The sequence below is a fragment of the Carettochelys insculpta genome, chromosome 9, assembly GCF_033958435.1.
Source record: "Carettochelys insculpta isolate YL-2023 chromosome 9, ASM3395843v1, whole genome shotgun sequence".
In the NCBI taxonomy this organism is placed as follows: domain Eukaryota; kingdom Metazoa; phylum Chordata; order Testudines; family Carettochelyidae; genus Carettochelys; species Carettochelys insculpta.
Window position 1 is genome coordinate 47,913,108 of NC_134145.1, and position 17,844 is coordinate 47,930,951.

Consider the following 17,844-nt stretch of genomic DNA (forward strand, 5'->3'; position numbering starts at 1 on the left):
AACCAAGGGTACGTGAATGACAATATAACTCAGCAAGATCATTTCAGTACTCCATAAGGTAAACCAAACACTTTTGAAAGCTAACAAACTGTCGCTCTGAATTGTGTTTTCAACAAATGCTTTCGGAGACTAAGTATCCATCTCTTCTACCACCTTCCTATGTGTATTGAGGCACAGAGAGAGAGCCTTAAGTGAGCTTTACAAAGAATACTGTTCAAATTATTGTAAGTACTTCCTTCCATTCCACACTGAGTTTCTCTCTTTTTAGTTGGCATGATCCAAAGCCAATTAAAGTCAGCAGGAAAATTCCCATTGACTTCAACTGATAAGAGAATGGATTCTGCCATTGTCTTCACCATAGTTGTGATCAGTCTTGTTCAGAAACCAAAATGTTTTGTTTTAAACCCTGGCCTAGCTTCCAGGAGCCTCACTGGCCTGGAGCCCATAGAGCTGGATGGGAGTCAGCTGGCTCACTTGTTCAAGAAAACAGGTGGGAGGGGAATTACTGGAAAAAATTGATTTTTCTGAATAACTAGAATGCACGTTTAAATTAAAATTTGCATACATTTCTGCTGCAATATTGACAGAGTGTGGAGTGTTCATTCAGCCTTTAAAAGACATTGATAGGGACAGAGTTCAGGGCATAGTGCTAGACTACACCAGCACTTTGAAACTGCGGGCCTAGCTTTCGAAGGACGGAGATGACTCAGCCTGGATATATTGCCATTCTGGTAGTATGGGCGTGTGACATGGCATTAGGTAAGACATTAAGGTACAAGCAAAAGATATTCTTACAAAAAGGTAAAGGGATTATTCGAAGGAAAAGACTTAGTGCACATACCACCAACTTGGTCTGTTGAGATAGGAAAAGCTACTGGTGACTTGATAGTGCAACTGAGGGGTAAGGTAAATCAGCACCACTGCTTCAGGGGCAGAGCCTGTTCTGAAGATGATAATGGAGTAACTCTCATTTTGTAACAGTTATGCATAAAAATCTTCCTTCCCACATTTAGCTGCTAGCTAGTTTAGACTAGCTGAACAGGCCAGCAATACACAATTGTCTTCAGCATTGCTGTCCCTTTTGCATAATATTTCATATTGACTGAATACTACCAGGTCACTGGGGACGTGGTCTTGAGATGCTCACCTCACCCAACTCCACCAGTCACAGGTGAGTTCTATTCATTAGAGCTGGGTAGCTTTATTCAACCAAAACATTTTTCAATGAAAAATGCAGATTTGGCAGCTCAGACATCTCACAAATTTGTATTGATTTTGCCAACTTGACTCTGTAAAAATACCTTAGAAATCTCTAAAACTCAGAACATCTTCTTTTGCATTTTTTAAATTTTTTGCTCTAAAGAAACCAAAATCTTGTTTTAAAATTTCCTGACATTTTAAAAAGTAAGTGTTTCAAACTGCTGAAAATAAAAAGCAAACATTTTGTACACCCCAATTTTTATTCAAAATTTGCACCAAATACATTTTTTTAAAAAGCCAAACATATTTTTGACTCAATCTAGAACTTTTTCTGCCTTTTTTTCTTTGTGTCAACAATATGAAAAATCCATTATCTACTCAGGTTCCTAGAGCAGGTTCTCTTCTGTCACATAGGTGCACTTGCCTATGTGTTCTATGCTGCCTAACCATATTTGTATTAATGCTTTTTGGGAAAACCAGGGCAGCAGGCAGGCTTAATTAGCAATGGTGACAGCTCAATTAAAAGAAGCCTTCAACTACTATAAGTTGCTTTACCTATTTTGATATTTTAATTAGCTCTTGTCAGTAATTGCAGTGTTGCCTTTACAAGGAGAGTTTTCATTTCAGTTCACTCAGAAAAGGTGCCTCAGCTTTTCCAAATGGCTTCAACGAAGTTTTAATTGCTTTTCATTCTCTTTTAAATGTGTTCTACTGTGCTAAATAATAGCCGCAACATCTAAGGTCAGAGATTTTTGGGTTACATATGATATGTCTGACTTTACAAATTTACTTTGCTTTCAGCTACTTCATGTGGTAACATAGCAAATGGGAGAATAAAGCCACCTTTATTCTTCCAGAAAAGAAACAGAGTATTTGAATGTAATGCTGGCTATATAGCGGAAAATGACAACAGAATTGAGTGTACTGCTTCAGGATGGTCTCCTGTGCCCAGATGCATTCGTAAGTGAGCTTTAAATAAGGTTAATTTTCTCTTTATTGTCCTTCAAAGAGAGATACATCACAGTTTAATAGCACAGGATGTACTACACTTAACCACTGTCCTTTGGCTGTGTGCTGCTTATTTACTTACTTTATGTACCCCAGTTTTGGAAGACAGCAGTTACAAGAGTGTAAAACCTTAAATAATCAGACCGGATCTTCTTCGGGGGGATAAGGCAAAACATCACATTTATTGACAATGTAACATTATCTAGCGTCTGCATATACTGTACTATACGCACACATGCACACGCACACACGGACAAATATTCAAACCACCTCGTTGATGTTATAGTTACCACTCTGTTGCTCATATCTGGTCATTGGACTGGTGATTCAATGTGAGGAAATGGGGAGTCGGGCTGGTTCTCTAGGCTTGACAGGACAAGAACTGGAGATTCATGCAAGACACCCCATCTTTTATAGGAGTTTTCTTCCATTCAGTTCTATGAGTTGTGCTTCATCACCTCTTAATCAGTTATAACCACTTCATGTAACATCTGTTTATCTGGAAGTTGTATTTCGTTGTCAACGTGTTGGTGCCTTTTCTCTTGTGTTGTTTCGAATTGTGTTATCTTTTTTTAGTTGGGGGTTCTTGCCCTTTAATTCCAAGGCCATCTATCTGTCCTGCACGGTTTCCCTTTTCCCGAGGGCCTATTGGATATTGTCTTGGTGCTCCCAACTCTTTAATTCCCACTTTGGTCATCTAGACACTGAGACAACCTTTCAGTTTTTCTCTCTCTTCAAACACTCACATTCCTTGCCCATTCACTCTTTCACTCCCTGTCCCCCAGGACTACATAATTGCTTCACATAGGCAGAAGGATAGAATTGGTTTTGTAAGGTGTACAATCAAATTCCAACAACAACTCCTCATAGTTCAACTCTGTAGTTATTTATGCTATCTCCTTCACATCCCAACCTGCTTTCTAGTTATTCCTCGGAGCAACAGTGTGATCATATGGAATCGCAGGGATCCTTCTGATCTCTTTCTGCCTTGGCATCACGTACAGATTCAGTCTGCCTGGTGAATCTCAACCAAGAAACCCATCCTTCGTGCTCACCAGAGAAGAAGGGCCAGCAGAGTTATAGTTCCTATAGTTAAACTCTATGCATGTAATCTCCCATGTATATGTACTACCCAGAGGCACTGAGACCTAATCTGGGGTGATGGGTATGACATATCTATTATAGGATATTATTACAAAACTCTATTGTCTACAAGAGGTACTCGGTCTATCCCCTCTTTCAGACATCTCAGCAATAAACCAATGCCAAATCCCCATGAAGCAACTCTGCACCATGGATCAGCTGTAACTGCAGATATTAAGGTGGAAAGGCAAACTCTTTACTGTTTTCTACCCTTCTCTCACCAAATGACCATTATCACAAAAAGTAAGAATTACATAGTCTCTTCAAAGACTGCACAATGCTCACAAGCTAAGAGCAAAATAACATGTAAGAAAAGATTTGCTGGCAGCCTCTGATATCTCTTGCCATAAGAATGTATAGCCTGCAAGTTCCACCTCAGTGATGGCTAGAAGGACACAGTCAATCAGCATCCCACAATGTCAGGAGAGAGGACAAGGGTGACTGATGCCTGTGGAAGGAGGGGCACGGGGTGACTGGCACAGGCATCAGTCCCCCCTGTCCCCCTTCCTGCCACAGGCACCAGTGCTAGCTACTATGGTGGTACAATATGACTTACACAATACCGTGTATTCCTGTATATTATCTACAATCTTATTTGTGGTGGTGTTGTTCTGATTTTGTTCAGCAATACAGTGCGGAAGGATAGCAAATGGGAAAATAATGGATGAAGATAATCAAAAACAATCTTTCAGTGTAATCATGGATATAAGTCTGAAGGGGGAATTAATGAAACTACCTGTACCTCTGAAGGCTGGTCTCCAGTACCTAAATGTATTGGTAAGAAAGCTTCCACTAGCTTCCCTGCCTCCCCCTCAAACACATTGGCTGCATCTACACTAGCAAGTAAGTTCCAAAAAAGCCAGGCCTTTTTCAAAAGAAACAAACACAAAAAAAAAAAAGAAAAAAGAAACAAACAAAAAAAAACAAACAAAGCTGGGGAGAATCTACACACAAAATGCATTCTTTCAAAATTAAATCGGACGAATGCAGCTCTCTTTCCGACAGCCCTCTTCTTCTCCCAGATGAGGCAGAATGCCTTTTGCTGAAAGATTCTTTTGGAAAAAAATATGTGTAGATGCCCCAGGGGCCCTTTTTTAAAAGAGAGGTCCTTGTGCTGCTGGATTTTTTTGATCCCTGGCCCGGTCTTTCAAAAGAGAGGGGGCCGTGTGGCTGCTCTTTTTCGAAAGAGCAGATTGATTTTTGATCCACTTTCTGTGTGTGAATGTGCTCCTTTGAAAGCAGTTTTTTCAGAAGGGATCTTCCAGGACAGCTTCTTTTGAAGGATGGCTGTAGTGTAGACATAGCCATTGTGTTGATTTGAAAAACCACTAAGTATTTTAATAATCAATCAGCTCTATAAATAAGGTGGTATATACTGCATTGTTAGAACAGATGCCAACTCTCCAGTTTGGTTATACAGAACAAAGTAAAATTTCTCGCAGTACCTAAAATAAGGGAAGAGCAGATGCTTATTACTTTTTTTAAGTGCCAATACACACAATTTCAACAGAAAGAATAGATTATAACAATAAGGTATTTCTTACTGCATAGCTATTCTTCATTGTTTAGCTAAATATCAGTCTGCTGCTTGTGCTGCCTCTGCAGGTAATTTTTCTGTGATTTTGTGACATCTGCTAACCAGTGCTTTGCAAGACATTCCTTCACAAATGGACAAGCCACACCACCGCACACGTTGATATCCTTTCACTGACACTACTCCATACTTGAGAAGTAGACTGATAGGTTTATACTTGCCTTTTTGATAAACTGAGGCCAGAAAGAATCTGGAATTAACAAGGGTGTGATAACGGGTTTCTGAAAAAGCATAGTTGATCTTTTAGCCTGAAAGCCCTGTGACGTGCTTTACAAGTATCAGAAGTACTGAAATGCTATCCTGCTCCCTCCCCACAAAAAGGGAGTCTAGAAAGTTGTTCTGGATCAACATTAGTTCTGAGGATGATTTACTGTCTCTGAAAGTTTATGCCAAAACATGAAGAGGAAGGAGGGTGTGCTGCCTAACTAAAATACAGCTGCTATTCGTTTGGAACTTGGTCCTGTACTCACTGAAGACAGCAACAAAGCTCTCCCTTAGTTTAATAATAGCTGAGTAAATGAAAGTGTGAGGGTGGGAAAAGCTTTTAAGAAATACGAGCTATAATCTAAGATAATGGGGTAAAGTTATGCAAATTAAATCACCGTACCCTAACTTACCCTGGTTATTTAGGCCTCCTTCAACAACTATTCTTATCCCTTAATGATGTATTGTCTTTAAGGTCAAGACACTAATAACAGACAGAATCAATATGAGTTTACTTTTATTAATTCACTGGACTTCTTTTATGATGGCCATCAATTAAAGTAATGTTCAAACACAAGAAAGGAATGAGAGAAGCAGTGTTTCAAAGAATTTAACAGCTAAAAATTAATGCAATACTATTGCTTCTTCAATTCTGTTGCTCATTGACCACCTCCAGTCATGGATTAACACACGTGTGTTTTGCAGTTCAAGAGTGTCCACATCCACCTGACGTTGATTTGGCAGAAATTGTCGGTGAAGAGAAAGCAGAATATAGGGAAGGTGATGGTGTGCAATACAGGTGCTATCCTGGGTACACTCTGTCAGGACCTGAAAGGATAACATGCAGTGGAGAAAAATGGACAGCTCCGCCAAAGTGCTTGGGTAGGATAATGTTTTAGTTCTTCAGTCAATGGACAAAAACTGGTGGGGCGTAACTATCTTTTCTTGTCTCATAATATTTAATGATGGCTACTACTCTAGGGATGGCTATTAAATGTTTCCTTTGCTCTCATAGTTTCTGAGCCTACTCACATACAATGCAATGGCAAAATGTCCATTGTTTTCACTGGTATCAAGTCCAAAATGACCCATGTTGGAGCATAATACACTATTTATTTTTAAGTTAGAGCAGAATAATAATCAGAATTGTTTACTTGATACGTACTAAATGGCAAATTAGCAGGTAGGACTGTATAGCTAGAATCAGTATCCTATTGGCTTTGATTATCAGTATTTTATATGACAGTAGCTTTTTTAACATTTTTAACAATGGCAAGTTATTGTCTTCGTTACAAAAATGGAGAAACTGTGGCAACAAAATTCAGAAAATTGCCAAGACCATACAGAGAGTTAACAGCAGCTGCAGGACTAGAAAAGAGGTGTTCTGATTTTCAGTTCCCTGACCTAACAAACAGGACAAATCACATCTGAAAGTAGTCCATTTTTTAATTTGCTACACCCGTTCATTCTCTACATTGGAAACAAAAAAGGTAAAGGAACCCTAGAAGTATGGAATCTACAGTATTGCATTTGTGTGGGAGATATTTAAACTTTTAAATGACTTTTTGTGTTGTTCTTTTTTATCTAAAGCACCATGTATTATTACAAGGAAACAGCTGGAAACAAGCAAATTGTTTCTGTCTAATGGCCGAAGACGTACGATCTTGATCCAAAGTAACCGAGCAGCCCAATTTCTTTGTGGTGAACATTCTGACCTTAAAGTCCCCTACCACATCAAGTGTGTGGATGGGCACATGGCTCTACCCACTTGTATATCTGGTAAATAGACTTAGTTCTGAATCAGTTCTTTTTTCTCAAATACATTTGAGCAACGAGGAGGAGTGCCTATGTGTTGTGAGTTAATGTTGGTTCTTGGCTGACTTAAGCAAATCAGCCTTCCGTTCAGATTGATTTAGGAACTGGCAATTCAGGATTTTGAGAAAATCATCCTATTCATTTTTTTCTATTTAATTAACAAGATACATTTAAAATTTCTGGCCCCACTCGTGCTAGAGCAGGGAAAGAGTGAAAAACGCAAACATGGACAGTGAACATACTTCCTTCAGAAACATACCTGTTTTGTCTTACAGAGACAAAATGCTTTATCTCTTGAACCTCTCTAGTTCGGAACTCTGAGGACATGACCAGTGCTGACCCAGAGAATTTGCCAAACCACAGGAAGCCAATATTACCAACCCTTCCACTGCATACTGAGCTCTTAGAATACATGAGCTTTGCGACCGGGTGCTGGCAAACAGGGTGTGTGCTAACAGGAGGGAGTTTGGAGAGGCTCTCCTGGAGGAGGAGAAGGAAGGAGCAAACTAAAGCACCTTGGGGTAAGTGGCTGCTTATATTTGGAGGTTTTGGGCTTGTGTGTTTGTTTGGAGTTTGGAGTTTGTTTGTTTGGAGTGCTGAGCTGAGTGTGTGTGTTTGTTTGTTTGAAAGGCCGTGTGCTCAGGCAGGCAGGCAGGCAGGCAGTTGGAAGCTGATTAGGTTTGAATTGAAACACCGTGTGCTGATTGGCTGAGCTGTAGGCAGAGGGAGGAGCTATCAGGGAGGCCGAGCACTTAAACCCTGCTAGTAAGCGACCAGGGAGCTTTGCGACCGGGTGCTGGCAAACAGGGTGTGTGCTAACAGGAGGGAGTTTGGAGAGGCTCTCCTGGAGGAGGAGAAGGAAGGAGCAAACTAAAGCACCTTGGGGTAAGTGGCTGCTTATATTTGGAGGTTTTGGGCTTGTGTGTTTGTTTGGAGTTTGGAGTTTGTTTGTTTGGAGTGCTGAGCTGAGTGTGTGTGTTTGTTTGTTTGAAAGGCCGTGTGCTCAGGCAGGCAGGCAGGCAGGCAGTTGGAAGCTGATTAGGTTTGAATTGAAACACCGTGTGCTGATTGGCTGAGCTGTAGGCAGAGGGAGGAGCTATCAGGGAGGCCGAGCACTTAAACCCTGCTAGTAAGCGACCAGGGAGCTTTGCGACCGGGTGCTGGCAAACAGGGTGTGTGCTAACAGGAGGGAGTTTGGAGAGGCTCTCCTGGAGGAGGAGAAGGAAGGAGCAAACTAAAGCACCTTGGGGTAAGTGGCTGCTTATATTTGGAGGTTTTGGGCTTGTGTGTTTGTTTGGAGTTTGGAGTTTGTTTGTTTGGAGTGCTGAGCTGAGTGTGTGTGTTTGTTTGTTTGAAAGGCCGTGTGCTCAGGCAGGCAGGCAGGCAGGCAGTTGGAAGCTGATTAGGTTTGAATTGAAACACCGTGTGCTGATTGGCTGAGCTGTAGGCAGAGGGAGGAGCTATCAGGGAGGCCGAGCACTTAAACCCTGCTAGTAAGCGACCAGGGAGCTTTGCGACCGGGTGCTGGCAAACAGGGTGTGTGCTAACAGGAGGGAGTTTGGAGAGGGGAGTTTAGAGGGGGAGCTTGGAGGGAGCCAGTGACTTCTGTTGCCCTTAAACTAAATCCTTTATAACAACCTCTATCTGAAACATTTAATTAACCCTCATATATAACTAGAGTAGGAAATGGAGGCAGAAGCCCAGCAGCAGAGTGGGGGCTATCCTGTTTATTGTGTCGAGTGCAGTATGTATGACTACCTACCCTGTGGGCGGGTGGCGTATGTGTGCGCTCGATGCAAGGAGCTCCTGGCCCTCAGAGACCGAGTGCGTGCTTTGGAGGCCAGGGTGGCTGAACTGGAGGAGCTAAGGAAGGCAGAGGTGTTTGTGGATGAGACTTTCCGGGACATAGTAGGGCTGTCCCACCTCCAATCTGACAGTCCTGAGGCTGTTACGGAGGATGAAAGGCTCAGGGAAGGAGAGCAGTCAAGGGGAGCAGAGGGAAACCATCCCGTAGTTGGGACCCTCCTTCCAGAGGGTGATGTTGTATCCTCTCGTGCCGAGGATACTTCTCCGGGGGAGGGAGCGCCAGCTGTTAGGAAGAAGCAGGTTTTAGTAGTGGGGGATTCGATCATTAGAAATATAGATAGTTGGGTTTGTGATGACCGGGAGAACCGTATGGTGACTTGCCTGCCTGGTGCGAAGGTTGCGGATCTCTCGAGGCATCTAGACAGACTTATGGGCAGTGCTGGGGAGGAGCCGGTCGTCGTGGTACATGTTGGTACCAATGACATAGGGAAGGGTAGAAGAGATGTTCTGGAGGCCAAATTTAGGTTACTAGGAAAGAGACTGAAATCCAGAACATCTTTGGTGGCATTCTCTGAAATGCTTCCAGTTCCACGCGCAGGGCCAGATAGACAGGCAGAACTTCAGAGTCTCAATGCGTGGATGAGACGATGGTGTAGGGAAGAGGGGTTTAGATTTATTAGGAACTGGGGACACTTTTGGGGTAGGGGGAGCCTATACAGGAAGGATGGGCTCCACCTAAATCAAGGTGGATCCAGACTGCTGGCATTAAACATTAAAAAGGACATAGAGCAGTTTTTAAACTAAGAGGTGGGGGAAAGCCGATTGGTGCGGGGGAGCACCTGGATCAGATGGAGACTTCTCTTACACGAGGCTCCATAGACAGGGATTCCCTAGAAGTTAGTCAGATAGGGAACGTGGGAAATAATATATGGGCAAGATCAGATGTAAAACAATCATGCATAAAAAAATCCACCGTGTCTGTGAAAGGCGGACATATAAATAGTGGTAGTTTTCTAACATGCTTTTACACTAATGCTAGGAGTCTGTCTAATAAGATGGGTGAACTGGAGTACCTCATATCAAAGGAGGAAGTTGACATAATAGGCATCTCAGAAACATGGTGGAATGAGGACAATCAGTGGGACACTATCATACCGGGATATAAATTATATCGGAAAGACAGAACAGGTCGTGCGGGTGGCGGAGTGGTACTATATGTGAAGGATAATATAGAATCAAATGAAGTAAAAATCCTAAAGGAATCAAAATGTTCCATAGAATCATTATGGATAACAATTCATTTCTCTAATATGAATATGGCATTAGGAATATATTACCGACCACCTAACCAGGACAGTGATAGTGATGCTGAAATGTTAAGGGAGATTAGAGAGGCTATCAAAATAAAAAACACAGTAATAATAGGAGATTTCAATTATCCCCATATTGATTGGGTGCATGTCACCTCAGGACGGGATTCAGAGATTAAATTTCTTGATGCCTTAAATGACTGCTTCTTGGAGCAGCTAGTACAGGAACCCACAAGGGGAGAGTCGGTTCTCGATCTAGTCTTAACTGGAACGCAGGATCTGGTCCAAGAGGTAACTGTTACTGGACCGCTTGGAAATAGTGACCACAATATAATAACTTTCAATATTCCTGTGTTGGGAAGAACACCGCAGCGGTCAAACACTCTGGCATTTAATTTCAAAAAGGGGAATTACACTAAAATGAGGAAGCTAGTTAAACAGAAACTAAAAGGTAGAGTAATTAAACTAAAATCCCTGGAAGCTGCATGGAAACTGTTTAAAGACACCATACTAGAGGCCCAACTTAAATGTATACCCCAAATAAAAAAACACAGTAAGAGACCTAACAAAGAACCACCATGGCTAAACAGCCATGTTAAAAAGGCAGTGAGAGAGAAAAGGGCAGCTTTTAAAAAGTGGAAGTCAAATCCTAGTGAGGAAAATAGAAAGGAACATAAACACTCCCAAATTAACTGTCATAATGTAGTAAGAAAAGCCAAAAAAGAGTTTGAGGAACAGCTAGCCAAAAATTCAAAAAACAATAGTAAAATGTTTTTTAAATACATTAGAAGCAGGAAGCCTGCTAAAAAAGCAGTGGGGCCCTTGGATGATAAAGATATAAAAGGAGCGATCAAGGAAGACAGTGCCATTGCGGAGCGATTAAATGATTTCTTTGCTTCAGTCTTCACGGCTGAAGATGTTACAGAGGTTCCTAAATCTGAGCCAGCCTTTTTAGGCGACAAATCTGAGGAACTCACTCAGATTGAAGTGACATTAGAGGAGGTTTTGGAATTAATTGATAAGCTGAATAGTAACAAGTCTCCAGGACCAGATGGCATTCACCCAAGGGTTCTGAAAGAACTCAAATGTGAAATTGCGGAGTTATTAACAGTGGTTTGTAACCTATCCTTTAAATCCACTTTGGTACCAAATGACTGGAAGACGGCCAATATAACACCAATATTTAAAAAAGGCTCTAGAGGAGATCCTGGCAATTATAGACCGATAAGTTTAACATCAGTACCAGGTAAATTAGTAGAAACACTAGTAAAGAGTAAAATTGCAAGGCACATAGAAGAGCACGAATTGTTGGGCAAAAGTCAGCATGGTTTCTGCAGAGGGAAGTCGTGTCTGTCTAATCTATTAGAATTCTTTGAAGGGGTTAATAAACATGCGGACAAGGGGCACCCAGTGGACATAATATACCTAGATTTCCAGAAAGCCTTTGACACGGTCCCACACCAAAGGCTTTTATGTAAATTAGGTGGTCATGGGATAGGAGGAAAGGTCCTTTCATGGATCGGAAATTGGTTAAAAGACAGAAAACAAAGGGTTGGAATAAATGGTAAATTTTCACAATGGAGGGGGGTAACTAGTGGTGTTCCCCAGGGCTCAGTCCTGGGACCGATCCTGTTCAACTTGTTCATCAATGATCTAGAAAATGAGGTAAGCAGTGAGGTGGCAAAGTTTGCAGATGACACCAAGTTGTTCAGGACAGTCAAAAGCAAAAGGGATTGTGAAGAACTACAAGGAGATCTCAGCAAACTGAGTGATTGGGCAGCAAAATGGCAAATGAAATTTAATGTGGGTAAGTGTAAGGTAATGCATGTTGGAAAAAATAACCCAAATTACACGTACTACATGATGGGGTCAAATTTAGCTACGACAGATCAGGAAAAGGATCTTGGAGTTATAGTGGATAGTTCTCTGAAGACATCCACGCAGTGTGCAGCGGCAGTTAGTAAGGCAAATAGGATGTTAGGAATTATTAAAAAAGGGATCGATAATAAGACAAAAGATATCATACTTCCCCTATATAAAACTATGGTACGCCCACATCTCGAGTACTGCGTGCAGATGTGGTCTCCTCACCTCAAAAAAGATATATTGGCATTAGAAAAGGTTCAGAAAAGGGCGACTAAGATGATTAGGGGCTTGGAAAGGGTCCCATATGGGGAGAGGCTAGAGAGACTGGGACTTTTCAGTTTGGAAAAGAGGCGATTGAGGGGCGATATGATAGAGGTATATAAAATCATGAATGGTGTGGAGAAAGTGAATATAGAAAAATTATTTACCTTTTCCCATAATACAAGAACTAGGGGACACCAAATGAAATTGATGGGTAGTAGGTTCAAAACTAATAAAAGGAAATTTTTCTTCACACAGCGCACAGTCAACCTGTGGAACTCCTTGCCCGAGGAGGCTGTGAAGGCCAGGACTCTATTAGGGTTTAAAAAAGAGCTTGATAAATTTTTGCAGGTCAGGTCCATAAATGGCTATTAGCCAGGGATAAAGTATGGTGCCCTAGCCTTCATAACAAGGGCAGGAGATGGATGGCAGGAGATAAATCACTTGTCTTCTGTTCTCCTTCTCTGGGGCACCTGCATTGGCCACCGTCGGCAGATGGGATGCTGGGCTTGATGGACCTTTGGTCTGACCCAGTATGGCCATTCTTATGTTCTTATGTTCTTATGTTCTTATGAAGGGGCAGGGCTTTTTTGTGGCGGTACTGAGTACGGGCACCTCCACACCAGTGCTCCCCTCTAGCTGGCGATCTTCCAGCTGGGGCTGCTGGCAGGGCTCTGTGTCCCAGCTGGCACCCAGCTGCGGGGCTGCAGGGTTCCCCCTGCCCTCCAGGCTGGAGTTCCCATGGCTGGGGTTGCTGGGGGAGCTCCCTGCTCCAGATGGATCCCATTAGCAGGGCTGCTGGAGCCCCTGCTGGCTCTGCGGCAATGTGGGTCTGGAGCTGGAGCCGTTGCCCCTGCGTCCTGCAGCAATTTCAGAGCCAGACCGCCAGCTGTGGGAACCCCAACCAGGTGATGGGGGACCGTGCCAGCCCCACTGGCTGAGAGCTAAAGCCCCGCTGGCAGACCCAGACACAGGAACCCTGGTAGGGGTAAGGGGAACTGGCTGAGTACCAGCTCCTCTTTTTTTTTTCTTTTTTTTAAACCAAAAACACACTGTGTACATGAAATTAGAGCTAAATAACAGCACAGAACACTGAAAGGCAGTACTAGTGGCTATAACCAACATCTATGGCGCCACAGGAACCTGGCCACACCCACGATAAGTGGTCAGACAACTAACTAAAATCATGGTGGATCACGGATGCTGCCGGAGCAGAGGGTGCCAGATTAGAGAGGCGCATCCTGTATCTAATTAAGAGAAGGGCGGGGAGAGGGGTCTGAAAGGGAGGGAAATCATTTCAAAACTAATTCAATGATCCAGGTCTGAATTCCATAGAAAAAGTGTGTGTCTTTTCAATGCATCTTATGCTGTGATTTCCAAAATAAAGGATGTTGTGACCATATAACGTTGCATAAATGTGTATCAGAGGAACATTTAGGATCTTGTTTAGATGTATACCGGTATTAATCTTGGCCCAGGACTAAACTATTGATTTCAGTGAGAGCTGATTTAGACCTCAGAAGCCAAAGCTTCAGAGCATTGTGACAAGTAAATACTGCAGCTATCAATATACAGAATAGCAAAACCAAACAGATTTGTATTTGTGCATTGAAACTACCAATATTTTCATTTAGGTACAGAGAAAAAGTGTGGTCGTCCACCTGTTATTGAGAATGGAGACATAACTACTTTCTCCCTAAAAGAATATGCATTTGGCTCTTCTGTAGAATACAGATGCCAGCACTACTATGTAATGGAAGGAGACCGGAAATCATTCTGTTATAATGGAATTTGGACGAATGCACCAGTTTGTTTAGGTAAGAGAAATATTCACTTGTTAAAGATGTTTTCAGTTTATAACAAAATATTATAAAACATCATCTTTTCACATGATGATGTCATTTATTTTTAATTTTATGGAGATTTATTTTCAACGTTGTCACTGCACTTTTTTTTTAAGCTCTAAGTGACTGATGTAGATTTAACGATGTATTTAAGTAGAGTTTGGGAAAATATTTCCATGAAAATGTATACAAACTTCTCTCCTCATTCTTCATTTCATTATGTTCCAATGGTAGTTTTCAAACCAGATCTATGACTAACAAACCAGCTGAAAGGAAAGGACAGAATGATGTTATCTGTTTCGAATCATATTTCCTCCTACACATAGCTAAGTGCCAGCACATTATATAATCAGGTATCCAGCATCAAGGTAGCAAGCTGCCTCTCTAACTAGCCTAACATTCACAGCTGGCTATACATTTGATTTTGATAGGCAATGTCATAGTTCTAGCAGCATGAAGAATCAAGCTGACCAAAGCAAATAATTAAATAAATAAATACACCTGCAAGAATGTGTCATAGCCTCATGAATTAGAGTGGAACAAGTAAAAGGAATTAGGAACATTTACAATGAGCAGGAAGGAAGACATAGCACACCATATTTAAAAGCTCAACCCCCAGAAGAGTGTGTTGGGAAAAAAAGAACCTATAAGAGGCCACATTCACACTAACAGAATTAGTAAGGTTCAGGTTGTCGTGAAGTGTGAGTATTACAATCACAGCGCTCCAGAAGGAATAAACTGTAGCTACGAAGTTTTCAGCAGCTCCAAGTTCCCCACTTTCCATGAGTCAAAAAAAATATTGATTTCCTACAGTAGTAGGATCAGGAATCGGGACGTAAGAAGTTACTTTCCACAAAGCTAAGAAGTGACAGGGTCTGGAGACACCTGAGACAGCTGTCATGCTACCTTAGCCAACAGGAACAAGAGCAGTGCTGTTTTGTGTCAGTACTTGCCGGTACTCAGTATTGGCAATTTGGCAGCTTCAGACATGGGATTAGCTGGGGTGGCGGGGGCAGGTGGGGAGCCAGATTCGTACCAGCTCATCTTTTTTTTTCAAAAAAGGCACTGAACAAGAATATTGATGAGAGTCAGGGACTGGCGTGGAATGTGTGTGGGGGGCGGGGGCGGAATGAGGGAGGAGATGCTATGGAAGGGAGACCAAGAAAGGGGTTTGTATTGGAGATACAGATGGGGGAGGCTAGCCCATCATGGGAGGATGGCAAATGTGGATCAGCATGAAGTGGGGGAAGGGATGGAAAAGGAATGATTGAGGTTACAGAGGAACCTCTATAATAGCGCAAGCCCTTCATCTTGGAACAGTGTAATTCCAAGTTCGCATTGTTTGTCTTCTCAAAACCACCACATACAGGAGAAAACAAGAAAAAAAGAACATTGCCGTAGTTACTTGCCTTTTTTAAAAATTGGCAGCTTCCCTCATTTTTCCTCTTTCCGAAACGTGTCTCTCCTCAGCCCCTCCTCAACTGCTGTCACCACCTCCTCTGCCTCCCTGGGGATTCCACATGGCTCTGTCCATCAAAGGCTGCCTAAATTACCTCAGATTAGTCATCGCAGAATCACCCGCTAACTGGAAAGAGCACTTGTAGCTGCCTGCCCACAACCCAGTTCAATGGGCTTGACATCTCACAGGACACTAAAGAGCCCCTAAAAAAACCCTGCTACCTCAGAGCTTGGTTTAGAGAAGTCAACATTATTTTTTTCAACTAAATGGTACTAAGTGAAGGTACCAAGGGCATGTCTATACTTATCCGAAGGTCGGCCTTCTGGAGCTCGATCTTCCAGGGTTCGATTTAGCATGCCTAGTAGAAACACACTAAATCGAATTGTGAGGACAGCCACATTGACTCTGGTACTCCTTGCAAGGAGTAAGGGAAGTCAAAGGGAAAGTTTGTCCTTCAGCCTCTCACAGTAGGGGTGTGCCGGAAGTTCAACTTATGATACATTGACTTCACCTATGTAATTCTCATAGATGGAGTTATGTATTTTAGGCTGAATTTCTTTTGTAGAGTAGACCTGCCCGAAATTCATTGTAGGTAGGAAACATTCCATTAGTTTCATGCTTTTATTTTGTAACTGCTTCATCACGAAAAGGAATGTTACGCTTTTCTTACAAATGGTCTAAAACCAGTGACATTAGCCATTAATTTAAGATAATCATCTCCAGCAGGAGACTTTCAGGAGGAGACACAAAACTATTTGCTATCTTGTAGGACTAAGTTCCACACTTGGAATCATATTTACATCAGATATGGAAGTCAATGAGCTTCAGTAAGAATTACACAGGGCAAAATGGGCTTTAATTATTAGATCATGGGATCACCTTCAGTTTCAAGGTCGGATTTTTCTATTTAGATGTGTTTTACATTTTAATAATATTTCTTCTTTTCTTGCAGACCCCTGTGTCATCACACAAGAGGATATGAGATCACACAACATAGAGCTAAAGTGGGTTTCAACTCAGAAACTGTACGTGTCACATGGAGAGTTTGTAGAGTTTAAATGTAGATCCAATTTCTCTCCAAAATCTTCAGATAATTATAGAGTGCAGTGCACTGCTGGCCAAATATCTTATCCCCAATGCTCTTAGAAAAGCGTGGCTGAAGGCGTGTTTACCATGTATAAATTAAAAATGCACTTTGTTATTCTGCCTATTAGTTGTTTCTCTGAAATGAATTCCCAGGGTTTTATCATTCAGACAAAAATTACCACCATATGGCAATCACTCCAGGAAAGGTATAACAATTAATTTATTTTAACTAATGCTTCAGCAACACTTATGGGCGTGCAACTTTTTAGGAATAATGCTTCCAGAAATAATCACAGACAAGATGATGACGGGCATAAGTAATCCTCAAATAAATGAAAGAAAAGAATATAAAACTTTAGCAGCCTCTTAGCAAAGAAAACAAAATTGGGGTTTCTGCTCTTTTTGCTTGTTTATAATGTCTAATGGCAAACTAAAAAGAGGGAGGTTTTTCCTTCTTGCATATTGCGCTAGAAAGTGAGACCTTGTTTTGGGTATGTCTACACTTCACCAGAAATCGACCCAGCAGGGATCAATCCACCAGGTGTTGATTACTTGCATCATTGAAGATGCAAGAAATCAGTCTCCAAATGCACTTCCATCAAAGAGGGTACTCCTGTGAAATGAGAAGAGTATCCAGGGGTGACGGAAGAACAGTCCATGTTGACCTTACTGTATGGAAGACACTGCAGTAGGTATGTCAAGTCCAGCTACACAATTGCATAGCTGAACTAGACCAGTGGGAAAGATAAGTGTAGACAAGGCCCTAGACTGGAAAAAAAAGACAACTGGAGAATGAATGCCATTGTGACATCACTGAAATTAAGTACAAATTAAGGAATTGAGATGGGATGTGATTGTTGATCAGAGTGTAAAACTGTTTTGTTTTTGTTAACTGTTTAATATTTCAATTACCGGGATTTTGAATGAAAGGTCATCTCATGCCTCTACAATTAAGTGTATTAGAGTGTACTCTAAACATGCTCTGATTCCTCACAGTGATTCTCCAGTAAAATTAGGGAGGCCCAATGTAGGGTGCGAGAAGATTTTGTAAAGGTCTCCTGAGAGCAGGTCGACCCCTCTGTGAACCTTAGCAGCATCCTATACAGAAGCATGCTGCCAATCCTTCAAGGCTACCAAAAGTAGGCTGTGCAAGGTGAAAAGCTGCAAAACAACTCCTCCTGCCCCACAACACCTGCGAAACAAGCCGTGCTTGCCAAGACTCCAAGGCTACGCTGGCAATAGGCCAGT

General features: G+C 41.9%; 1 protein-coding gene across 1 annotated transcript; it reads left to right on the forward strand.

Moving 5' to 3' along the window:
* Window positions 1-701: 701 nt before the first annotated feature.
* On the forward strand, window positions 702-16,656 carry LOC142017488 (complement factor H-related protein 2-like). The gene is given in 8 exon segments (XM_075002392.1): window positions 702-759; window positions 2,002-2,160; window positions 3,977-4,021; window positions 4,024-4,128; window positions 5,855-6,031; window positions 6,740-6,928; window positions 13,842-14,024; window positions 16,463-16,656. Coding segments are annotated over 8 exon segments (1,110 nt in total).
* The last annotated feature ends 1,188 nt before the right edge of the window (window positions 16,657-17,844 follow it).